At 43.8% G+C, this 25,995-nt stretch overlaps 1 protein-coding gene across 1 annotated transcript in view; it reads left to right on the top strand.

Moving 5' to 3' along the window:
* The first annotated feature begins 4,533 nt into the window (after positions 1-4,533).
* Positions 4,534-25,995, top strand: part of LAMA5 (laminin subunit alpha 5) — a 217,525-nt gene continuing 196,063 nt past the window's right edge. The window contains exon 1 of the mRNA XM_089513322.1: positions 4,534-4,833. Coding sequence (XP_089369448.1) covers positions 4,534-4,833 — 300 coding nt within the window. The remainder of the gene's footprint in view (positions 4,834-25,995) is intronic.

Here is a 25,995-nt window from a genome sequence, read left to right on the forward strand (position 1 = left end):
CTGCTTAACAAGTTATTCCTTCTTATTACTTTTAGTTGATGGCTGTGTAGCTTCCGGAGGGTTTTACAATAATGTTTTTTTTAAATACAATAATGGGTCCATTGAGATATAAATGTTACATTTTTTGTTGTTGCTGCTGTAATTCAAAATAGTGCACTAGAGCTCACTAGCAGAGAATTCTGAGTCCCTTTTGGAACTGCAAATCCCACAATTCCATAGGATGGAGCTATGACGGTTAAAAGTGGCGTGAAGCTGCTATAACTGTGCTGTGCCCATAAACCTGACCAAACAAGCAATCCAGACACAAGTTTGCACAGTACATTCAGTGTCCTACTTTTGGTGCATCTGTCTGTTGCAGAAAATTGTGTGCGCAAGTGTGTGTGTGCCTTCAATTCACCTGTTGACTTACAGTAACCCTATGAGTTTTACATGGTTTTCTTAGGCAAGGAATACCCAGAAGTGATTTGCCATAGCCTTCTTCTGAGATTTAGCTTACAGCACCTGGTCTCCCATCCATGCACTAACCAGGGCTGACCTTACTTAGCTTCTAAGATCAGACAGGATCTGGTTCCTTCAGATTATTTAGGCCTAGTGCAGAAATCATTTGTTCTTGTAATTAACTGCTGTCAAGTTAATCTCAGCGTATGACAACCCTATGACCCAAGTCACCCTCTTACCTATAGCCCTGCTCAGGTCTTGCAAATTCAGAGCCATGGATTCCTGGACTGCATCTATCCACCTGTAATGCAGTCTTCCTTTTTTCCTACTACCTTTCCACCAAATCAAGCATTATTGTTTTTTCTAGTGGTGATGTTGGGAGTCTGTTTCTTCCAGGGCTTGAGAAAGTTTCTTTTTGGCCTTCCAGACTCTTTCAGCCAGTCTGTCAACTGGTTTAGAGTTGCTGGTTGAGAGATTTTGGGAGATGCAATCTAGAAAAGTAACTTTTCCAAGCTCTAGTTCCAAAGCTGCTGAAAGCCGTTAGATCAAAGCTAGACTAGAAGACAATGCATTGTTTGGAGAGCAGAGTGGAAATATTGGGATTTGCCTTTTATAGAGATAATATATATGCAAAACAAACAGTGCAATACTGCACATGTTTACCTAGAATTGAACCCCACTGAATTCAGTGGGCCTTTCTCCCCAGTCCTTAGTAAAAACCTTCCATTTCCCCTGAGCTCCAAAGCTCAGGCAGGTTCCATTTTTTTGGGATGGCAATACCCAGAATCTACAGTGGCCAGAGACAGAGGAGGAGGAGATCCCCATGTCTTTCACATTCAGTGCCAAAAGTGCACTGAGGGGTCTATGTCCTCATTCCTGCCAAGGGTTACGAGCTGCAGGACTTGGGAAAGTTCTCTTGTCAAACAACACCTCCCAGCATCCACAACTCCCAAAGGCGAGAGAGGGAAGGGATCCCTGTGTCTTTCACACAGTCAGTGCCAAAAAACCAGGAGGGGTAGAGTTTGCCTGTCTTCATTCATCTCAATGGTGGGCAGCTGAAGAGCCAGGGAAAGTTCCTTTTATTATTTTTTAGGATGACTCCCAGAATCCCTAAGCCAGAGGAACTTTTCCTGACTCTTCTGCTGCTGCTGGGTTGGACATCCTTTCTTCTTTCTCTCTTTCCTGTCCGCAGTGGCTCCACTAGAGTTGGTATCATATCACTAGGATTGGCAACTCACCCTGCCATTGGCCTCCCCCCATACCACCCCATGCAGAATCCTTTGTAATGTTTTTGTATTAATGTGACTCATAAATCGTCATTCTCATATATCGGCAAATATCATAGTCATAGTGGTGACATTGACAACTTGTAAGATTAAAATTATACCTTCCAATTACAATATCAATATGCACAGTCTCATGGTATTGACACACACATAGTTTCATGTGGTTGCAGTGAAAATTTGGTAAAATGCGATGTTTGAAAAGAAAATTGTAAAAGAATCATTTAAAAAAAATTATTCAAAAATTTAATTAAAAAAATTAAATAAAAATAGCCTGGGGCATCTCCTTTCTCCACCCACTGAGCCTCACCCCACTCACCCCATCTCTTCAACATTTTAAAGGGAGACAGGAGAACACCACAGCCCATTTCTGCTCAAAGGCCGAAGTTTGGGTTAGTGGCAGCACTAGGGCTGGTGGTAACTCTTGGTGTCACACAAACCCCACTGACCGCCTCCCATAACATAACCATACAGAATCCTTAGTCATTTTTTTTTGTACTACTGTCACTCATAAATCATAATGCTCATATATCAGTGAATGTAATGGTAACACTTGTGACATAAACAACGAGCAGAATTAAAATTATAGCTTTAAAATTATAACATGGGCAGCCTAAATGTATTTACATATACATAGTTTCATGTGGTTAAGGTGAACATTTGATAATTGAGGAAAATTTAAAAAGAATAATTTAAAAATATTTTTTTTAAAAAAATAAGGTTTTAAAATTGAAACTTCAATTTCAATTAAAAAATCAACAACAACCTGGGGCCTCTCCCTTCTCCCACCACTGAGCCTCATCCCACTCACCCCATGTCTTCAGCATTTTAAAGGGACACAGTGAATGCCACAGCTTATTTCTGCCCAGATGTTTGAGGAGAAGTGGTCTCACTCCCCTCTTAGGGGGTGTCACCTGGTGTGGTCTGCACCTCCTTAGTGACACCACTGTTTTTGGGAGCAGTGTGGTGTCATCTCCGTTTAGGGTGCCACCTGGTGTGATCTGCACCCCCTTTGTCATTACACTGGTTTGGGGAGCATTGGTCATCCATCTTAGAGTGTCACCGGGTGTGGTCTGCACACCATTTGTCACTCCATTGGTATGAGGCATAGTGGTGTCACTTCGTACAGTTTGCACCTCTGGTGACACCATTGATTTGGAACAATGATGTCACCCCATTAGAGTGTCATCTGGTGCAGTCTGCACCTTCTTAGTGACCCCACTGGTTTGGGGAGCAATAGTGTCACTTCTTCTTAGGGTGTCACCTGGTTCAGTCTGCACCCTCTTAGTGACTCCACTGGTTTGGAGAGCAGTGGTGGCCCTGCTCTTAGGCTGTCACCTGGTGCAGTCCCAAATCCCTTCTGACTTCACTGTTTTGGATGTAGTGGGTTCACCCCCTTTTAGGGCATCACCTGGCATCACCTGGTGTGCCCCCTCCTGCACCCTGTGGTAACATTGCTCTCCATCCCAGTGGTGTCACTAAAAGAGTGAAAAAAAATTAAAAAATCATTAAAAATACAATTTTGAAATTTGAAATTTGAAAAAATTCTGGGGCCACTCCTTTTTCCTCCCACTGAGCTTCCCCCCATCTCTTAAAGCATTTGAAAGGGAAGCAGATGAATGCCACAGCCTGTTTCTGTCAAAATGTGTTTGAGGTGCAGTGGGGGGTGTTCACCCCTGGCCACTGATTTGGAATGAGGGTGTCACCCCCCCTTAGAGTGCCCCCTGGTGTGGCCTGCACCCCGTTAGTGACTCCACTGGTTTGGGAAGTAGTGGTCATCCCTCTTAGAGTGTTCCTTGGTGGGGTCCACACACCTCTTAGTGATGCTGCTGTTTTGGGGAGCAGTGTTGTCACCCCCTCATAGGGTGCCATCTGGTGTGATCCACACTCCCTTAGTGACTGCACTGGTTTGGGGGGCAGGGGTATCCCTGCTCTTAGGCTGTCACACCCCCTTTGTGTTGCTACTGTTTTGGGGAGCAGTGTTGTCACCCCCTCTTAGGGTGTCCCTGGTGCAGTCTGCACCTCTTTAGTGACACTACTGTTTTGGAGAGCAGTGGTGTCACCCCTTCTTGGGGTGCCACCTAGTGTGATGTGCACCCTGTGGTGACTCCACTGGTTTGGGGAGCAGTGCAGCCTGGGGAGCAGTGCAGCCCCCTGTTGCAGTGCACACCCCTTAAGACTCCTCTGTTTTGGGATGCAGTAGGATCACCCCCTCTTATGGTGCCACCTGCTGAGCCCCCCAATGATGCCCCTGCTCTTAGGGAGTTGAGGTGGGGGCCAGAAGGGGTTAACCCGGCCAAGCCCAGGGCAGCCATCCCCAGCCAAGCGAGGAGGGCTGGGCCAGCAGCCAGAGCCCTGGAACAATGGCCCGCATCATCATCAGAGGCTGAATAATCCCCTCGGGGCTCCTCCTTCCCTCCTCCCTTTGGGGGCTGCTGCTGCTGCCACTAGGAAAAGGCGAACCAGGAGAAGGAGCAGGAGGGAAGCTTGGCGAAAGAGACTCCTCCAGTGGCTGCAGACGCCGGGCAGCAGCGCAGATCATTGCCTTGCTCCAGGGACCCAGCAGCAGCAGCAGCAGCAGCAGCAGACTTTCCCCTTCTCTGCACCTTCCTTCTTTCCTTTCCTTCCCTCTCCTGCTCCCCTGCTGGGCCATGGTTTTTGGGGGGAGTCTTTAGGCCCCTTTCCCCTCGAGATCCCCCTCCTTAGGGGCTCCCTGTTTGGCCCCACCGAGCCCCCATCTCCCCCTCCCCCTTGGGGCTCTGTGGCTTCCCTCTCTCTCTGCTGGCACTTTGGGGCTGAAGCATCCCTGGAGATGGCCAAGGCTGGGCCCCCTTCGCTGGGGCTGCTGCTGCTGCCTCTGCCCTTCCTGCTGCTGCTGCTGCTGCCCTCCAGCTCCGAGGGGCAGCCCCTCTCCTTCCAGCCGGACGTCAACGGGCACAGCTTGCACCCTCCTTACTTCAACCTGGCCGAGGGCACCCAGATCTCGGCCTCGGCCACCTGCGGCCAAGAGGAGCCCCCCGGCCCCAAAGGGCCCCCCAGGTCCGTGGAGGACTTGTACTGCAAGCTGGTCGGAGGCCCGGTGGCCGGAGCCGAGCCCAACCAGACCATCCAGGTATTATTGGCAGCGCATCGCCTTTTGGACGCCGCCTTTCCCCCCCAAAGACACCCAAGGCGGATTATAGGTTTTGAATTCAAAGATCGAGCCGTGTTATTTGTCTGTAGAATCAGTACGCAGAGAGATCTTGTCGCACCTTTGAAACTAATCTGAAAGGGAGAAGTTGGCAGCAGGAGCTTCCCTAGATGTCAGTCTACTTCCTCAGATGTATTTGGTGGAGTGGAAGCCAGGCACAGACACATATACTGTATATCTGCCATTGGTATGTGAGGATGTCAGTTCAAATTACAAATCCTTTGAGTGTGGAAATAAAGTTGCAGGTCCAGTTTTAACAATGGTCGTTGGGGCACAAAGGCATAGGAAACTGGCCTTGGTGCATGGAGATGAACTGGCAGATCTAGTTTTGCAATGGGACTAGCCTGTGGTGAGGGGAACAGATGAATGGGGGGCATCCCCATGCGGATGGGGTCAGATAGTGTTGAAGTGTGTGTAGTGTGTCAGGAAACCATTGTCTTTGTTCAGTCCATTGCTGAGGGATTGTAGTTTGTGGATGAATTCCAGTTCTTTGTTAATTTATTTTTAATTTATTTATTCTTTAAAAAAAATTCCAGTCTTTCCCCTCCATCCCGCCTGGTTCTGGTGGCTGTAGCAAGGATGCCTGTTTCTGTTCTTGGAGCACCTTGGAGACTTAACTGAAAGGATGTGAAGTCGAAGACTTTCATGGCCAGCATCCCTAGGTTTTTTGTGGGTTTTTCAGACTATATGGCCATGGTCTAGAAGAATTTATTCCTGACCTTTTGCTGGCATCTGTGGCTGGCATCTTCAGAGAATGCTAGCATAGAAGAGAGTGGGGTATACCCAGGGTCACACAGTGTGTATGTATGTATCTATAAGTTAGCTTCAAAGGTGCTACAAGATTTCTCTACGTATTGATTCTACAGACTTAACATGGCTGTATCTTTGAAATCTGTTTCTGAGGTTGTGTGCCTTCAGGTCGTTTCCAACTTATGGAAACCCTATGACAGTGGGGTTTTTTGGGGGGCATGTTTGTTCAGAGGGAGTTTGCCATTGCCATCCTCTGAGGCTGAGAGAGTGTGACTTACCCAAGGTCACTCAGTGGGTGTCCATGGCCCAGCCGGGAGCCGAACCTTGGTCTCCAGAGTCATAGTCTAGCACTCAAACTGCTACACTGTGCTACCTATCAAGCCAGCCCTCATTGTTATTGTGGCAAAGACACATGTTGTTGTTGTTGTTTGTTGTTGTTGTGTGCCTTCAAGTCATTTCTGACTTATGGCAACCCTGCCACAGGGTTTTCTTGGCAAGTTTCTTGAGAAGGGGTTTGCCATGGCCATCCTCTAAGATTGAGAGAGTGTAACTTTCCCAGGGTCACTCATGGCTGAGTCAGGATTCAAACCTGGTCTCCAGAGCACAACACCATGCTACCTATCCCCTATCCTCATTTTTCTGGATTTTTGATCAGGTATGTTGTCAAAGAGTTGGCTTGGCCCTGGAAACTCATTGGGTGACCTTGGGCAAGTCACACTCTCTCAACCTCAGAGGAAGGCAATGGCAAACCTGTGAACAAATCTTGCCAAGAAAACCCATGATAGGTTTGCCTTAGGGTTGCCATAAGTCAGAAGCAGCTTGAAGGCACACAAGAACAACAAATGTCAAGGTGATCCATTTTTCATCCTCTAACTGGCAGTCAGGTCATGAATAACCAACTTAGCAAGAGATTGGTTTGTATCAAAATGTATTGAGAAGTGGAAGGAAGAGGTTACTGCATCCCATCTTAAAACAGAAAAGTGAGACTATTGCTCAGTGTAAGTTTTGTTGTTATGTACCTTCAAGTCTTTTCTGACTTATGGTTACCATAAGTGAACCTATCACAGCATTTTTTGGCAGGTTTCTTCAGAGGGGGTTTGCCTTTGGCCATTCTCTGAAGCTGAGAGAGTGTGACAAGATCACTCAGTGGGTTTACATGGATGAGCTTGGATTCCAACCCTGGTCTCTAGTGTCTTAGTCCAATGCTCTAACCACTACACCACACTCTGTTGTTGTAGCAAGAGATATGCCTGTACCAAAAGGTACTGAGGAGTGGAAGGGCTAGGTAACTGAATCCCATTTTGAAGCAGAAAGGTGACACTGCTGTTCAGTATAAGTTCCTTGCTTTTGAAAAACTCTGTTACTCTTCTCAAAAGTTTGCTTTAGAAGTGCAGAGCAAACATGTGCCTGAGTGTGCAGACTGGGCCAGAAGCACACAGGCAACACACTTCTTTCAAAGCTTTTAGGTCTCTGTCCCATTAACTGAATAATTCATCAGCTCCAAATAAACCTGGAAATGCCACATACAGGAGGAGAGGAGAGCTGTGGATAAAAACAGATTGAGAGAAGTGGCTGGCTGGGCGGATTCTGAGAGCTGTAGTTGTTGCTGTGTGCCTCCAAGTTGTTTCTGATCCCAAGGCTATCATAAGATTTTCTTGGCAAGTTTCTTCAGAGGGGTACAAAATCCATAAAACAGTGAATACTTGCAACATGCATTTTGTGCATTTTGGTTCACCGATAAAGGTATCACTGTTTTATGGATTTGGGGTGTTATTGTACTTTGCTGCATGGTCAGCGAGGCTGCCACTGGATATGTTTTCTTCAGAAGGGGTTTACAATTGCCATCCTCTGAGGCTGAGAGAGTGTGACTTGACCAAGGTCACTCTGTAGGTTTCTGTGGATAAGCCAACATTCAAACCCTGGTGTCCAGGGACATAGTCCACTGTACAAAGCACTACATCATCCTGTTTTTTCATGGGATCCCTTGCTTCATCATCATCATCATCATCATCCATAAAATATATTCAGGGATAGTCGTTTTGGCCATATAGCCAAGGACAATAACATACCAAATCCATTCAATAATGATACCATTATGAGTACAACCAATATGCACAAAAGACTTTGAAGTGTTTTATGGATTTAAGATATTATCATTGTTCATGGTACACGTCTTTGTAGCATTAGCCATGCACCTCTACACCAGAGTTCAATGCAGTTGTTAGGATCAAGGCTGATTATCATCTTGTGTTTTCTTTCCAGGGCATAACTCCAGCTTCCATTGATCACAGTAGGACTCACTCCTGCAGTGCAAGAAATAATTCAGTTTGACACGGCTTTCACTGGTATGGAATCCTGGGATTTGTAGTGTGCTGCAGCACCAGATCTCTCTGACAGAGAAGACTAAATATCTTACAAAACTATGAGTCCTATAATTCCAGAGCATGGAACCATGACAGTTAAAGCAGTGTCAAACTGCATTGCTTCTGCAATGTAGATTAGACCTAAGTTAACATGAAGATAATGGGGCTATTAATAGGTTAAACAGACATGTTATCTGGATTTTAAAACTGCTGAACATGAGAATCAGATCTTTGTTTTGTTCTCCAACTCCTGTCTGTATTCAGGTTGTTTGTCAACTTTTATGGCGACCTCATGAATTTCATAGGGTTTTACTAGACAAGGAATCCTCAGAGGTGGTTTTGCCAGTTTGTTGATGCCTTGAATTCTCTACTTCTCTTAACTTATTTTTTTATCCACTGCCACCTCCTCCTTCTCCTTGTTATCTCTTAATTTATTTGAGGCTGGTGAACTATTCTCAGCTAATGGGACAGACACCTCAAAGCTTTGAAAGGAAGGGTCTTGCTTGTGTGTGTTTGTGCCTGTTTGCACACTCAGGCACATGTTTGCTCTACATTAATAAAGCAAACTTTTGAGAAGGATAACCAAACTAGAAGAGCCCTGGTGGCGCAGTGGTCAAATGCCTGTAGTGCAGCCACTCACTCACAAACCATAAGATTGCGAGTTCAATACCAGCAAAAGGGCTCAGGCTCGACTCAGGCTTGCATCCTTCTGAGGTTGCTAAAATGAGTAACCAGATTGTTGGGGGCAATTAGCTTACACTTTGTAAACCGCTTAGGGAGCGGTTAAGTGCACTGATAAGCAGTATAGAAATGTACTTGCTATTGCTACTTGCTATTTTTTAAAGTAACTTATACTGAACATCAGTGTCACTTTTCTATTTTAAGATGAGATGCAATTACCTATTCCTTCCGCCACTCAGTACATTTTGGTACTGACAAATCCCTTGCTAAGCTGGCTATCTCAACTTGACTGCCAGTTGTTGTTGTTCTTGTGTGCTTTCCAGTTGTTCCCGACCTACAGTGACTCTAAGGCAACCCTATCATGGGGTTTTCTTGGCAAGATTTATTCCGGGGAGGATTGCCATTGCATTCTCCTAAGGCTGAGAGCATGTGACTTGCCCTGGACTTGGAGACCAAGTTCAAATCCCTGCTCAGCCATGGAAACCAACTGCCTCAGAGGCAGGCAAAAGCAAGCCCCCTCTGAACAAATCTTGCCAAGAAAACCCCTTGATAGGTTTGCCTTAGGGTTGCCATAAGTCTTGAGTGTTGGACTACAATGCTGGAGATCAGGGTTTGAATCCCCACTCCAGCATAAAAACCCACTGGATGCCACACTCACTCAGCCTCAGAGGATGGCAATGGCAAACCCTCTCTGAAGAAACTTGCCAAGAAAACCCTATGATAGGTTTGCCTTAGGATTGCCATAAGTAAAAAATGATTTAGAGGCACACAACAACAACAACAACAACAACAACAACAACAACGCAACAATATTGGTATACCACTTTCCCTAAATGCTCAAACTGTTCACCTTTTTGAAGTGATTGTGCAAAATGGGGTAGTATTATTATCTATTTATTATCTCTGGGGGCTGTGGCTTGACTTAACAGCAGCTATTGAAGCAAAACACAAATATTCTAGTTCATTTTCTTAATCCCTACATTATACTGCATAATGGATGCTCAAAGAACTTCTCAAGATTTGATTGGTACAAAAGTTGGATGGTTTAACCAGCCTTCCAGCAATTGATATTTAAAGGAAATAAGTTATTTTGTCAAATAGCTGTCCAAAACACATGTGTAGGTCAGCTTCCTAAAATATTGAGGTAGTATTAATTAGGAAGTGTATTGCTACAGAACAGAGGCACTAGTACTACTTTTTCTTGTCATTTTGATGGTGCAAACATAGTTGGACTGGGATGATTGCTAGTACAATAGGCCCTTGGTATCTTCTGGGATTTGGTTCTAGGACCGCCTGTGGATGCCAAAATGTGTGAATGTTCAAGTCCCATTAAATACAATGGATACTCTAATGGTGTCCCTTATATAAAATAGCAAAATCAAGATTTGCTTTTTGGAATTTTTTTTTAATATATATATATATATATATATATATATATATATATATATATATATATAAAAAAAAATATTTTCAAGCTGTGGATGCTTGAATCCATGGATATGGAAAGCTGACTGTACAACCATTCTCACGCACATACAAGGCAAGATTTGTATTCAGTATACTTCCAAACCATTTCAAACTTCATGTGCAAATCTGAAGAAAAGAGATTAAATAAGGGAACTGAAAGTGGGATGATATTGCCATCATTGCTTGTAGCGTAGTACACACTAATGACCTTTGTTCAGGTCAGATGGATATGGTAATTTTTGGAAGCTTTACAAAAAGTGGCAAAACGGGTGAATAGAAACATAAGGAAGCTGTGTGCCTACCATGTGCAGCTATGCTTTTGTCACATTGTGTTTTTGGAAAACTCTATTTCCTTGGTCCCAAGCAGACTGTGTTGATTTTGAGAAAATAGGTGTGAAGAAGTCCACGGATTGTTTGAAGGAATTTGGGTGGGAGGGAAGGGTGTGTTAAGGATAAACAATTATTACAGGCTTATGTCAAAGTAAATGTTATCTGCCTCAACTGGGGACCCAACTGAAAGGCTAAGAATTTCCCAGGAATGCAGATGGCAGAAATCTACTGCTGTTCAAAGTGACTTGTGCTTGGCAAAGTGCTTAACAACAGTGGACATCTGGGATGGAGGGGGGGGAACTTGTTGCAAGAGAGGATTTGTTAAAGGATTGGGTGGGGGAGGAGAGACTGAGAGAGCAAGTGGACCTTTCTCTTTCTGAGTCTGAAACCAGTTGTAAATCCTGTGAAAGCAATTGAAGGAGTTCCAAATCAAATGGAATTTGAAACCTCCCCCATTGTGAGAAGGAAGCCTAAGACAAACCTGAGCAGCAGGGAATGCTGTGGTTTCTGTTGGGTTGGGAAGAACTTAAGATCCCAGTTCACCAGGTCTTCCTCCATGGAGGGTTAAGAATTATATACTATCCATACATTAACAATCAAAGAAATGTGACACCAGCAAGTGAGAAGTTAAGGATGCAAACAAAAATCAGTTGGGGTATTGTTTTACAATTGGAGTTGGAGGTAGCTTTACATCATAGCTCTATGTAGGCCATTTGGCTGTTTGCATGTAGAGCAAAACTTTACAAAGATATAGGAAGGCATTTTCCAAAACCTTTGCATATTAATCTCCAGAGACTGTACAGAGAGCTGTGCCACTATAGCGCTCCTGTAATCAGGAGTTTCTGCATAGGATTATTCTGAATTAGCCACAGTTTCCTTGCTTGGAATTATGATTATGATTGCCTTATATCCCACCTTTCCCCCAACACTGGGATTCAGTTAACAGTTAACAAGCAACTAAATTAATATTCATTTGAGAGCCAATCCATGCATGTGTGGCTTGGAAACTGATGTTGAACATATCTTGCTGGATGAATGTTTAGCTGCTAAATAGTACGTTTATCTGAAATCATGTTCACATGTTCTGTATAACTTCAGCATTACAAGCACTTCAAAACCTGTTTCATACTTGCTAAAGAATGATGAGAAAGTTATGTTTTTTAGATACACACTGAAAAATGTAGAAAGCTAGAATGTGATAAACTTGTGTAAACAGCCATATCTATAGATATACTCATCAGGGAGCGTGATGTGTCTGTGTGCTCTCTTAACGGTTTACTTTCTAGCAAACTATGGTATATTAATATGTGATTTATAAAATGACCCAGAAACTTAAAGACTGTGTTTGGACATGTTGCTAAACTACGAAAAAAGAATGAGTGGCAGCAAGGCTTGTGCTTGTGTCCTTCTTCCTCTTGTTTCTTCATTTGTGTGGCCCTAGGGTTGCCATAGCTGAGGACCTCCAAACCAGGACAAATGTAGGACAAGGTTCAAAAATGTAGGACCTTTTTTTTAAATTTCCTGGCCAGGAAATTAAAAAAAAAAGGTCCTACATTTTTGAACCTTGTCCTCCTTCTCCTTCCCGGCTTGGGAGGAAGCCTTGGGCTGCTCCCAGGCCGAGAAGGAGTGTGGGGGCCGCCTGTCATCACGGCCATCGCCGCGGTGGCAAGCGGCCTCCTCCTCGGCCTTGCAGAGGCCTTGGAGGACCCCACAGCCGGAGCTCCGACCGCGGAGCCTCTTCCAAGGCCTCCAAAGGGGCCTGGGGAGAGCTTCTCCCAAGCCCCAGAGGCCTTGGAGGACTGCTCCGCGATCGCGGAGCCTCTTCCAGGGCCTCCAAAGGGGCCTGGGGAGAGCTTCTCCCAAGCCCCAGAGGCCTTGGAGGACTGCTCCGCGATCGCGGAGCCTCTTCCAGGGCCTCCAAAGGGGCCTGGGGAGAGCTTCTCCCAAGCCCCAGAGGCCTTGGAGGACTGCTCTGCGATCGCAGAGCCTCTTCCAAGGCCTCCAAAGGGGCTTGGAGAGAGCTTCTCCCAAGCCCCAGAGGCCCTGGAGGACTGCTCCGCGATCGCGGAGCCTCTTCCAAGGCCTCCAAAGGGGCCTGGGCAGAGCTTCTCCCAAGCCCCAGAGGCCCTGGAGGACTGCTCCGCGATCGCGGAGCCTCTTCCAAGGCCTCCAAAGGGGCCTGGGGAGAGCTTCTCCCAAGCCCCAGAGGCCCTGGAGGACTGCTCCGCGATCGCGGAGCCTCTTCCAAGGCCTCCAAAGGGGCCTGGGGAGAGCTTCTCCCAAGCCCCAGAGGCCCTGGAGGACTGCTCCGCGATTGCGGAGCCTCTTCCAAGGCCTCCAAAGGGGCCTGGGGAGAGCTTCTCCCAAGCCCCAGCCTCCAGGCCCTCGCTGGGAGGGGGGTGTCCCAGGGGCGGGGCCAAACCGGGGCGGGACCGTGTGGACCCGCCCCAAACCGGGAAAGTCCCGCCCCCAGGCGGGATATGGCAAGCCTATGTGGCCCCAAGAAGGAGACTGGAAACTTCTGCTTCTATTCAAGCTTAAGCTAAGTTTAGTTTTACAACTGAATCCTGGTGTGTGGTTAATGTTAATTATTATTAGAGGAAATAAGCCATCTTTGTAAATCATAATTTGAAGTTGGTTTGTTTGTAGTAGCCACTCTTAACATTAAACATAAGTAATATGGCAAATGCTAATGAGTGTAAAATGGAAGTGAAAGATTCTAAACTACATAAGCTTGGAACTCACTGCAACTTGTTCATGTGGCATAGCACCAAACCATGTTTTGGCATCATGTGCACAAATTTTGAGTTCACATAGTTCCTACTATTTCTGATCATGATATACAAAGTAAGTGCAAATCCTGTTTTATGGTTCTGATAAACTAGCAAATGAGTTTGCTTCAATGCTGTAAAGGAAGCAGACCATCACTGCATTAGAAAGGAGGAATCATCAAATCATAGAGTTGGAAGGGATCCCAGAGCCATCCAGTCCAACCCCTGCCATGCAGGAACTCTCAATCAAAGCATCCCCGATAGATGGCCATCCAGCCTCTGTTTAAAGACCTTCAAAGAAGGAGACTCCACACTCTTCAAGGGAGTGGGTTCCACTGTTGAACAGCCCTTACTATCAGGAAGTTCCTCCTAATGTTGAGGTGGAATCTCTTTTCCTGTAGCTTGCATCCATGGCTCTGGGTCCTAGTCTCTGGAGCAGCAGAAAACAAGCTTGCTCCCTCCTCAATATGACATCCCTTCAAATATTTAAACAAGGCTATCATATCACCTCTTAACCTTCTCTTCTCCAGGCTAAACATCCCCAGCTCCCTAAGTCGTTCCTCATAGGGCATGGTTTCCAAACCCGTCACCATTCTGGTCGCCCTCCTTTGAACACGCTCCAGTTTCTCAACATCCTTTTTGAATTGTGGTGCCCAGAACTGGAGCAGCAGAAAACAAGCTTGCTCCTTCCTCAATATGACATCCCCTCAGACATTTAAACAAGGCTATCATATCACCTCTTAACCATCTCTTTTCAAGGCTAAACATCTCCAGCGCCCTAAGTCCTTCCTCATATGGGAATATAAATTTGAATCTGAATGTACATTCACATTTTTGTGTGAAATATTTGATCCTCCCCAGAGAGGATGTGTGCATGGGAATGCTGACTCCAGTTTTAAATCAGATTAGGGCTGGTCCATACTTTCCCAGGATGTTTTAGTCTATAGCATAGTGAGAGAGTATTAGTGCAGTTGGCCCTCCACTTTTGCAGCTTTGTCTTTTGTGACTTTGATTATTCTCAGATTTGATTAATATGTTCCCTTTATGAATCTCTAGGGCTTCCAGTGCAACTCTGTGGCCAACTTTGGCCAGAAGTTGTGCTAGAGGACCTAGAGCAGGGGTCGGCAACCTCCGCCCCGTGGGCCGGATGCGGCCCGCGGAGGCCTGGTGGCCGGCCCCTGTCTCCTGTTGCCGCCGCGGCGGCCGCCTGTCGCAGCATTTCGCCGCTCTGGGCGCCGAAGTCTCGTGCGACCTCCCTCGAGGTCGCACGAGACTTCGCGGCCATTTTAGGTGAAAAAATGGCGGCGCCCAGAGCGGCCTCTGGGGCTATGGGCGCCGCCATTTTTTCACCCAAAATGGCGGCGAAATCTCGGGCGACCTTGGGGGAGGTCGCGCGAGACTTCGCTGCCATTTTGCCGCCCAAAATGGTGGCGCCCAGAGCGGCGAAAAGCCGCGATGGGTGGCCGCGGCGGCAGCGGCGGCGGGCCTTTGAGAGGCCCGCTACCGTCCCTGGGGCCCTCCAGCAGGGCTCCGAAGGTGGCAGGGGGCCTCTGGGAGGCCCGCTGCCGTCCCTGGGGCCCTCCAGGAGGGCTCCGAGGCGGCAGGGGGCCTCTGGGGGACCCTTTGCTGTCCCTGGGGCCCTCCAGGAGGGCTCCGAGGGCGGCAGGGGGCGTCTGGGGGGCCTGCTGCCGTCCCTTGGGCCCTCCAGGAGGGCTCCGAGGGCGGCAGGGGGCCTCTGGGGGGCCCTTTGCCATCCCTGGGGCCCTCCAGTAGTGCTCCGAGGGCGGCAGGGGGCCTCTGGGGGGCCCTTTGCCATCCCTGGGGCCCTCCAGGAGGGCTCCGAGGGACGGCAGGGGGCCTCTGGGAGGCCCGGTGCTGTCGCTGGGGCCCTCCAGGGGGCCCTCCAGCGCTGGTGGCCCCCACCGGCTTTTTTGCCGGTCTCTGACGGGGCCTGGGGCCCCGTCAGGGGCCAGCAAAAGTGGGGAGGCCTGGCCCCCGGAGGGTGGAAGCTCCGCCCCCGGCACACAGCCCCGCCCCGGAGGATGGAAGTTCCACCCCCGGCACACGGCCCCGCCCCGGAGGGTGGAAGCTCCACCCCCGCACGTGGCCCCGCCCCAGAGGGTTGAAGCTCCACCCCCGGCTTCGGCCCCCCAGTCGCCTGTGGGACACCAACCCGGCCCCCGCCTCAAAAAGGTTGCCTACCCCTGACCTAGAGATTTCCAGAGAGAACACTTCTCTATGCATTTGTAGGTCCTCCAGCACAATTCTACGGTCAACCTCTGGATGATGTTGACTGTAGAGTTGCGCTGGAGGACCTAGAGATTTCTAGAGAGCTTTTCTCTCATGTTAAAAAAATAGGGTTTTTTATTCATGGTTTTTCCACTTTCTATAACGCCAGGAAATGTAAATGTAGATGGCCCACTATACAAGGAGTTCACAAGAAAGTTATGAAATAACCTCATTCACTGAATATGATGTTCTTTTGGTGGGAATTTGGGAAGTGTATTGTTATCTTTAAAGAAAGAGTGCTGAATAATATAAAAGCAAGAGAAACCTTCCCTAATACGCCTAGAGAGAGGTTGCTGATGATGGCTTCAATCCCAGCATGATGTTCATGATATCCTTGAGATTTTTTGCTCCCCGAAACCCTCTCCAAGTAGCCTTCCAGAACTGGTTTCTGGAGTACTTTGGGGCTTGCTGAAGAGAGGGGAGATTGTACCTCAACCACTTGTGCTGGATTCCACTGTCACATTTCTAACAGATGTGTGTTATAGAATACTGTTTGTACAGAGTGGCAGCAAAATGTGGTTTGGAAAAGATATAACTAAAAGGAATAATCTTCCAGTTCAACAACAACCAGAAGCAACTGCCTCTGCTTTCTGGAGGCTACTTTGTTTAGAACATGAAACTCTTGAATTTGGTTGGTTTTGTATGATAATTTTGTTTTCTTCAAAAATAATAATGTGAGATAATAATGTGTCTGTCTACTACTGTTTACAGATGAATAAAGGTATTCCTCAGTTAATGAAGTAGTTGTGTCCCTGTGCATTACTTCTTCAACAGAAAATTTGGTACCAGGGGCAGAAATAACATGTAAAGAACGTTATGATTCTATAAAGCTCTGCCTCCAAAAAAAGAAGAAAGTAAGAGCAGTTCAATGAAGATCTATGCATTTTAGGGTAGTTGATGAGGCAGGTTTATTTGCTCTCTCCTTTTCTTTCTGTTTTGCTGATCACACATGCTCAGTAAGGGATTCTGGATGCAGTTGCTGCTTTCCTTGTCTCTTTTAGGTAGTTGCTCACAGCTACAGCAAGATCATTCTGACTAGAAGCCCATTCTTACCATGCTGAGGCTTTATTGCATTGCTTACTGCAGATGCACTGTTGCAATCAGACAACAAAAGTCCATGTTTTTCCACTCTCAGCACCATCCTAATATCTAGTTAAGAAGCTTCCTGCCAGGCAGAGGACAAGGAAGAAAAGATGGCTTGGTGTGCATAATTTTATTTATTTATTTATTTTGCAAAAGGAGGTTCTTTGTCAGAGACTTTGTTAACTGAGGCATGCCTGTATTGCAATTGAAAACATCTAGATGGAATATTGCTAGATGGAGAAGAGGAAACCTTTTGGAGAAGAGAGATAATTCCTTGTTATTTCATTTAAGTCTGCTTAGGCTTTACTCCAGGCAGCTTTAGGGAAGGGCAAGGTTTTGTTTCATTTTCCCTGCCAGTGATTCCCAAACTTTGGTCCTCCAGGTGTTTTGGACTTCAGCTACCAGAAGCCCAAGCCAGTTTGGCCAACAATCAAGCATTCTGGGAGCTGAAGTCCAAAACATCTGGAGGACCAAACTTTGGATAACAGTGCCCTAGACTATTGAAAGATTTTGGATTGCAGAGTAAATGTCTCAGGGCCAGGGGTGACTTTGTGCCAGCTGGCTTGTCTTCTGTTAACACCATGTTCAGTTGCTGACAATGTGTTTTTGCATTTCAGATAGAGAGCTGTATTAGGATGCAGTCATATATGCATTAACCTGGGAGTAAGTCCAATGAATTTAATTCTGAATAGACACGCAGAGGACTGTGCTATCAATCGGTGGTATCTTACCTATGAATGCTTATGGAGCCATGCATTTGTTTATTTTAAGTTTAAACAATCCTATTTCTTTCTTTCTTTCTTTCTTTCTTTCTTTCTTTCTTAAATGCTACATGCAAGGCATCAGGCCTAGCTTCATGTATCATTTTGGTGCTTTCCCATCTTCTAATACACATTTGGAATCCAGATAACCTGTATTGTCATGTGTCAGCCTTCATCTACTGATAAAAACAATGAAGAGAAACATTGTATGTTGTTCTCTGGTACCAGACAACAAAGCCTGATCTTAGTGAGTGACTGTGTTACAATGAAAGGCCCTGATCCTGTTCTGATCCTGTTCCATTTTTGCTGAAGTATGTGATTTGTAGAGGACTGATGTTTGACCTGGTGTCTGCAAAGCTAGTATATAAGAAAAACATTGCTTATTGCAATTGCTATTTAGTTAAAGTAACGAGGAATATATAGACAAAAGCATGAATATATTTTGCTGTGCTGTTTCAGAGCAGCTACAAACATGTTACGTGTTTGAAGCATGATGGTAATAAAAGTTCCAGCTGCCCTATATGCTGAGTTTGCCTCAAATGCTGATCTTGCTGTAACCCAATTACATGTGTACAGAAGAGCATTGGACCCCACACAGATTAGGTTGTATGAATTGGCCTACAAACCCAAGCGATATACTGTACCAACATGCGCATAGTTTTTAAAGATTCAGCTAAGATCGTTGAGGCTGAATTTTCCAAAGAGCCCCTCTCTCTGTTGTTTTAGTGTGCTGAGCTTTTTTCTAAGGGTCCAGCCTGGGGTGAAACGGAGAAGCAACTGGAAGTTCAACATTCCTGAAAACCAGTCTTTTATTCTGGGGTCTAAAGGGGGACAGATAATCCTTGAAAATATAGCTTTGGAGTTTATAATTTAATATTGGGAAAGACTGTACTTTTGTCAGACTGATGCTTTCAGTAAGGGTAACTGATCTGTTTCTTTTGTTTCAGTTCAAATTGAACTAAGTAAATGAATCCAACAAATAAAAGAATAAGCCACCCATTTGAAGGCTTATGACCAGTATTAATACACTAGTGTCATTTTCTATATTGTTTTACTCTGATCCTGTTTCCATACCTGTGTATCTGTACATATATACCTGAACCGTGTGTATTATATTCTATCCTAAGGAAGTGGAAACACATGCCAAAATAAATCAGAGACATTCCACAATATTCTTTTTTTATGCTGAGAAGAGTAAAATGGCTGCCATTTTGAAAAGTTAATCCATTTTTTATTTTGTTTTACAAAGGCAGAGCCTTTATTGGATATTACAGAAATGAATGATTCTGAACAGATACTTGTTACATGTGAAACGCAATGGACATATCCCATAAACCAGATATATTTCATAATGAATTCTGGTTGAGATATTATGAATTCTGGTTGAAGCTAGAGCAAGCTTGTTTTGTGCTGTTCTAGAAAATAGGACCTGGAGCAATGTATTCAAACTACAGGAGAAGAGATTCCAGCTCAAGATTAGGAAGAACTTCCTGACAGTAAGAGTTGTTTGACAGTGAAACACACTCCCTTGGAGTCTCCTTCTTTGGAGGTTTTTAAACAGAGGCCATCTGTCGGGGGTGCTTTGATTCTGTGTTCCTGCATGGCAGAGGTTTAGACAGGATGGCCCTTATAGGCTCTTCCATGAGTCTGTGGTTTATGTAGAACAGGGTAGGTTGCTGATGCTTTCAACAGGAGTAGCAAAACAAACCACAGGACTTCCATCTGTAGCTTGCTTATGATGATGTTCCTGTCTACACTCTGATCTGTCTGTATTCCATGTTCAGACAACACGATAAGCAAAGTCCAGGGTTTGTTTAGCTGCTGCTATCCAAAGTTTGGAGAAGATACTTTTGGGCTTATGGGCATGTCTACATGAGTCCTGTGATCAATGCTGGGTACCTCGCTTCTGACCGCAGAGGGAGTGCCAATGATGTCAGTGCCGACAAAACAGCAAGATGTTGCATAGATAGCTGCCTGGTGTTGCTCCGGAGTACGGAGGTAACAGGGAAATCCCAGGGAGTTCTGAGGCCAGAATATTCTGGCCTTACATGCCCTATAACTTCCAGAAACTCCCAGCTTGTTTGGCTACTGCCTATGCTGGCTGATATTTATAGTCCCCCACAAAGTAACATTTCCAAATTATGCTTATGCTTATGCTTACAGTTGGAGTGATTTAGCAGTATGCACCAGGAAACTACCTTGTCTCTGATAAGTCAGAATTCTGACTTACATTTGCACCTGAACATGGTCAGTTTGTTTTCTATCAAACAATTGTTTAACAGAGATGCTGGCTTTTCACAATATCTAATTTACTTCCAGCTGCACCAAATCTACATTAGACACTACAACAAGGCATATCTGTTCTTTTGGCAACTCTTTTAACCTGATTCATCCCCTTGCAAGTGCAGCCTTGTCTCATTTATGTGGCCTTTTTCTGAGATCTTACCAGCAACTTCCAATTAAATCAACTTTGGTTTTATAGACTCTGGATTGTGATTGCCCTTCTTGTTCTTCTGTATAGCTTTGATATTGAACCCTCTTTGATCTATATCTGACTTTGTAGGTGGGTTTGTCTCTGGCCAGTCTGAAAGGTTTAGTTAAACTCTTTTGTGGCTGACTCATTCCCATAATGGTGGTGGGCAACACCTAAAAGAAAAAGAGATAGAAAAGGGAAAGAAAAAAGGAGGGAAGGCTTTAGTTGAAAGGTCACCAATTTCAGTTCATTCTCTGTAGGGTTTTCAACACTCTTTAGTGACTAAATTGGTGATGGAGGTGGAGAACAAAGGAGGGAGGAAATACTCAGTTCCAATAGTCTGAAACAACAATAATGAACTCCTGAATCTATGTTTCTAGAGGTCTTCACATTTCACAAATTGAGCTTGCTTTAACCTTTTCACCTGCTCAGTCTCCTATATCATTCACCAACAAAATGTAGCCATAGATTGGAGGAATTGGAGGAAGGGGTCCTGGCAGTCTCTAACTAAGAGAACATGGCCAGCTGTTAGGTGCATTTGATATTGATTTTAATTGTGGCAAAGATTTCTTCTTTTTCTCTTCTGGATTCTAGTGGGAAATGGTTAAAGCACCCAACACAGATTTCTAAACACTTGGTACTTTGATGTTGGTACTGACATTCTTTATAATTATTCACCTTGCAACAACTGTTTTGTAAACAGAAGTATGAGATGGATACCTTTATTAAAAAGTATATATTCCTTCATTTTTATGTTTACTCCCATTCAATCATTCCATGAGCATTTAGTTTTCTTTTTATCTTTGTACTTTTGAAGCATTCATGCTTGCACAGTGTTTTGTGACCTTTCAGTTGACCCGATAAAAGAACTTCCCCAAATATGGGTTTTTATATGATTAGAATGTTGACCTCAGGGTTGAGCAATCCTTCTGAATTAGGCTTTGTCTAATTTATCCAGTCCAAAGCGAAAGCCACTTTTTATGGAAATGATGAGTGTTCTCAGAATGTACCCTATATTTTGTGCTTTCCCTGTCTCACTGCTGTCCTCCCACCTCCCATGGTAGCAATTGTGACTTCTGCTATTGAATAGTGGAGAGTGAGGAATATATGGGTGTTGGATTAGTTCATTGATTGTCTGCTACTAAAGATCCATGTAGATCTACCACTGTCTTCCTGTTCAGAGGAAAACTACAAGTACAGTAAGTGTCCTTAAAGTAAGTAATTCCCTCAGTTTCAGTAGGAAATTCCAAGAGTCAGAAGGAATTTGTTCTTGTTAATGGTCCCCCTGTGAATTAAACTTCCATGAGCAATGCTTATCAGTAGCCCTATTCGTATCTTATAAACTCAGTTCCATATCTTCTTTGATTGATTGAATCAATCTGTCTGTAATGCAGCCTTCCTCTTTCCCTGCTGCAATCCACTTTACTAAGTATTATCATCTTTTCCAATGAGTGCATGACATTTCATGGTATGTCCAAAGTACAGTAGCTTCAGTTTTGTTATTTTTCGCTTCTACTTGAGAGTTTAAGTTTCATTTGCTCTACAGTCCATTTATTTGTCCTCTTTTTTTTTTACAGCAATGGTATCTGTAGTAACTGAGCCGCATGCATCTTTGTTATGAATGTCCTGCAATGTGTACTTGGTCATGGAAGTTATGATGAGTTAGTTTTATTATTTTAATGTCTTAGTCTTCTTTCTTTCTAAATGATTTGATAACTGTATTTCCAGAGTCTTCTCCTTTGTGAACAAATTTCTACAACTTAATTTAATTCAGTTAAAATTTTTAATTCAAACATTTATTCATGGTACTTTTGCATGCTTACATATGTCACACTGTCCTTTTCCCTTACAGGATAATTTATCTTAAAATGTAAACTAGGGATACAGGCAGCCCATCACATTCACTGGGGTTAGGGAAAAAACACAAATAAAAAACAACAACACTGAGAGAATATCTCTCTAGGAATCTCTAGGTCCACCAGCACAACTCTACAGTCAACAGCCACCAGATGCTGACCGTAGAATTGTGCTGGAGGACCTACAAATGCATAGAGAAGTGTTTTCTCCAGGAATCTCTAGGTCCACCACCACAAAGTCTGGTAAAAGTTGGGCATAGAGTCACGCTGGAGGGGACCAAGAGATTCATAGTAAGAACATATTCATAAAATCCATGAATGATCAAATCCGTAGAAGTCAAAGCTGCATATGTGGAGGACTGACTGTATTTAGTACAGCTGACAACCGGCTAAGGAGTGCTGGGATACTGGCTTGTCATTGCAAGCTGATGACCTATAAAAATCCTTGGAAGATTGAAGAAAGGCAACAACTGGAAGTGCAGAATCATAAACCTATTTAGTATGTTAAAACGGAAGCAGTAGTGATACAGACAGTGTAGGGGATTACCAGTGGAATGTTGTTTTTAACTGGGATTTTCTGATAGTCTCTCTTAATGATGTGGGAGCCAGTCATTTTTATTATTTGCTGTTTCCTTGCCAATGTCATTAGTGTCCCAATGAATCTCTTCTAAGTAATGTATGTTTCATTGGTATGTCTTTATTCACTGTTTTAGAATGCCTTTATACTAGTCCATCATCCGTTGTGCAAAAAATAATAATAATGGTGTGGTGTAGTCAGTAGCATTTAGATACATCAGACAGTAATGGGAAAGAAAGAAATTTTAGAACTTTACTGAACAGATTCCTTGGATATGCCTTGCTTTCTTACAGCTTTATATTAGGCTCCAGCAAAGCCTTAAACAATCCTTTTGCTTTAAATGGGAAAAAGGATTAGATTTGTAATTCCCTGAAAGGAAGGTCTTCCATTCCAATTTGCTTCCTTATCTCAGTTTGTTCTGATAGCAAAGGTATTAAATTCCTTAATCCTTTTTGTAACTTCCTTGTCTTTCTTTACCATTTCAATAGTTCTTTCAGGTTTTCTGCAAGCACCTTTAGGTCTCTCCTCTCTTTCTGGGGAACACCTATTATTATTATTATTCTTTAACCCATTGTTGTGATGTTTGCCATTTCCTTAGATCTAGATGATTGATTGATTGATTTGTCTTCTCAGGATTTAAGCAAGATTTAATTGTTTATTTGTAAGAGTTCAGCTTTCTCTTGCCTATGGGAAACCAGGCATTATACCTGTATCCTAACATTCCTCAAACAGGTATTTTCTTTGTTTGCAGACAACCTATAGAGTTAAGATTTTCTAATCCAGTAGAAAAGCATATTTTAACAAGAAGGGCAAAAATTAACTTCTGCTTCTTTGCAAAGCTTTTCCTTCTACCAAAGAAAATGGGCAGTGTTATTATATATCTACATGCTAATTTATGTAAATAGATGAAATGTAAAATTGCTCTTTGCTTAAGGTAAAATAACACTGGGTAGAAGGGAAACAGATGAAATTAATCCATAGGATGACCCATGTTGACCTCGTAAGCCATTTTATGGGGCCAGGAGACTAGATAGCAAGGAAACTGTTATTCAGTCAGCTTGGGAAGACTGAGGTCTAATCTTCATTGCAGAAATAATGCAGTTTGACACTGGTTGGCTCAACGCTATGGCATTCTGGGGTTTGTAGTTTTGTGAGATAGTCAGCCTTCTCTGTCAGTGAGCTCTGGTGCCACAACAAACTGCAGATCCCAAGATTCCATAGCATGGAGCCATGGCAGTTAAAGTGGTGTCAAACTGCATTATTTCTCCAGTGCAGACTAGATTCGAGTCTTTGATGTACTTTGAAAATGTCGCAGACTGCTTTCTTTGACAGTGCTTGAAACTATGCATTTGGTTTGGGACTTTTCATTTGTTGACATAGGTTTAAGGGCATGGGCTTAGAAAGACCACAACATTATCCATGTATGGGAGTGTGGAGTCATTTTCTGTTCATCACCCTGATTTTTCTGGTAACACCTTTGGAGTATGGCCAGCTGATGGTAAACTTAGCCTCTAGTGGTGAGTTCAGAGACATAGCTGTGTTAATCTGGAACATCAGTATGCAAAGGGATCTTGTAGCACCTTTGAGACTAACTGTGCAAAAGGAATTGTAGCATAAGCTTTTGTAGGCTTAAGTCGACTTCCTTGGATGTGGATTGAGTGATGAGTGTCTCTTTCTGAATAGGCTAGATTTCGTCTCAGGAACCTAACAAAAATCCTCCTGGATCAGAACTAAAGACCATCTGATCCATATGCCTCTGGGAAGACCATTAAAAGGTCATCAATGCAATAGCACTCTACCTGTTGCTTCCCACTAAATAGTATACAGTGACAGACTTCCTTTCAAAAATTAAGATATAACCACCATGACTCACAGAGCTTTCCTCCACTTTTGGCTCACTTCTCACAGTCTGATACCAGTAAGACCCATTTCAGCCTAAGGGGATACAAGGAACTGAGGGGGGCATTGTAAGGGAGTGCTTTGCAACTGACCCATTTTCTTCTTCAAACTGTGAAGGAACAGTGATGCTATCCTGTGTTGGGTATTTTCACAATCAGTGGTGATAGCCACTTCGATCTTCTGGAGAAGCGGGATATAAATAATAATAATAATAATAATAATAATAATAATGATGATTTATTTATAGCCCGCCCAATCACAAGGAATCCAGGCGGGTTACAACAGTAAAAATAAAGATAATAAAATAAAATACAATAAATAAATAAAATACAATAAATAAATAAAATACAATAAAATTACATTATTATTATTATTATTATTATTATTATTATTGCCAGGTGGACACTGGACTTTAATTGCTGGGAAAAGCCTGCTCCTATCATTGGCATAGATACTGGAAGGCCTATATATCCTGAAGGCACCATATGCCTTGCTTTTAAATTATTTTACACAAATAATTTAATGGCATTTTTAATATGATAATTTGTTTAAATGCATTTTAACTTCTTCATTAGCAGGTTTTAAGAAGCTTTTTATTTATTTTAGCATTTTAAGCCATCTTGGGTCGCATACCAGGAAAAAGGAGGATATTGAATCAGTCAATCAATAAATCAGTCAATCAGTCAATAAACAATCCCATCTGACCTAAGGAGCTAAATAGGGACAGGCATGGTTAGTAGTTGGATTAGGGACTGCCAAAGAATACCCGATACTCTAGGCCATAAAGGTTGAATTTCCCTTATCCTGAAATCTGAAATATTCCAAAATCCAGAGCTTTTTTCATGTGTGGCTGAGATAGTGAAACTTTTGCTTTATGATGATTCATCATACGCAAGCAAAATGGTTAAAAATATTGTATAAAAGTACCTCCAGGTTCTGTGTATAAGGTATGTTGTTGTTGTTGTTGTTGTTGTGTCCTTAAAGTTGTTTCTGACTTATGGTGACCCTAAGGTGAACCTATCATGGGGTTTTCTTGGCAAGTTTCTTCAGAGCGGCGAGTTGCCATTGCCATCCTCTGAGGCTATATGAAACATAAATGGATTTTGTGTTTAGCTCATTATATATATGCAAATACAGGGATTCCGATATATATATAATCAGTCCTGGTCTCAAGCATTTTGGATAAGGGAGATTCAACTTGTATTTCAGAGGATGGTAATGGCAAACCATCTCTGAGTACAATGGGCCCTTGGTATCTGCTGGGCTTTGATTCAGTGGATACCAAAATCTGTAGAGATTCAAGTTTCATTAAATACTATAACCTAATCAAATGGTGTCCCTTATATAAAACGTCAAAACCAAGGTTTGGTTTCTGGAAATTATATTTTTTGAATATTTTCAAGCCGTGTATAGTTGAATCTGGGAAACAGAATCCATGGATATGGAGGGCTGACTGTATTCCTTGCTAAGAAAAACCCTATGAAATTCATGGGGTCATCATAAATCAACAGGCGACTTGCACACACAGAGTGAGGAGTACTTGTAGACTTCATGTTATTCTGGAATGAATTGCTTCTGTTCTTTTTAGTAATCCCTCAGCCCTTAGCATCACTATCTCACAGACAGAAAACAGCCGTTCTAACTGCTTCCAGCCCTTTCCTTTGTACTTCTCTGTCTGACATGCTTCTGTCTCCAGTCAAGTTAATTAAAAGGTGGGCATGTTCAAGACATCTAGCATTGCACAATTGCCGGCACATGTTTTTTGTCCCACAAGACTGCGAAAA

This window comes from Sceloporus occidentalis, unplaced genomic scaffold (assembly GCF_023333645.1).
Source record: "Sceloporus occidentalis isolate IW3139 unplaced genomic scaffold, rSceOcc1.0.p SCAF_3, whole genome shotgun sequence".
NCBI classification, from domain to species: Eukaryota; Metazoa; Chordata; class Lepidosauria; order Squamata; family Phrynosomatidae; genus Sceloporus; species Sceloporus occidentalis.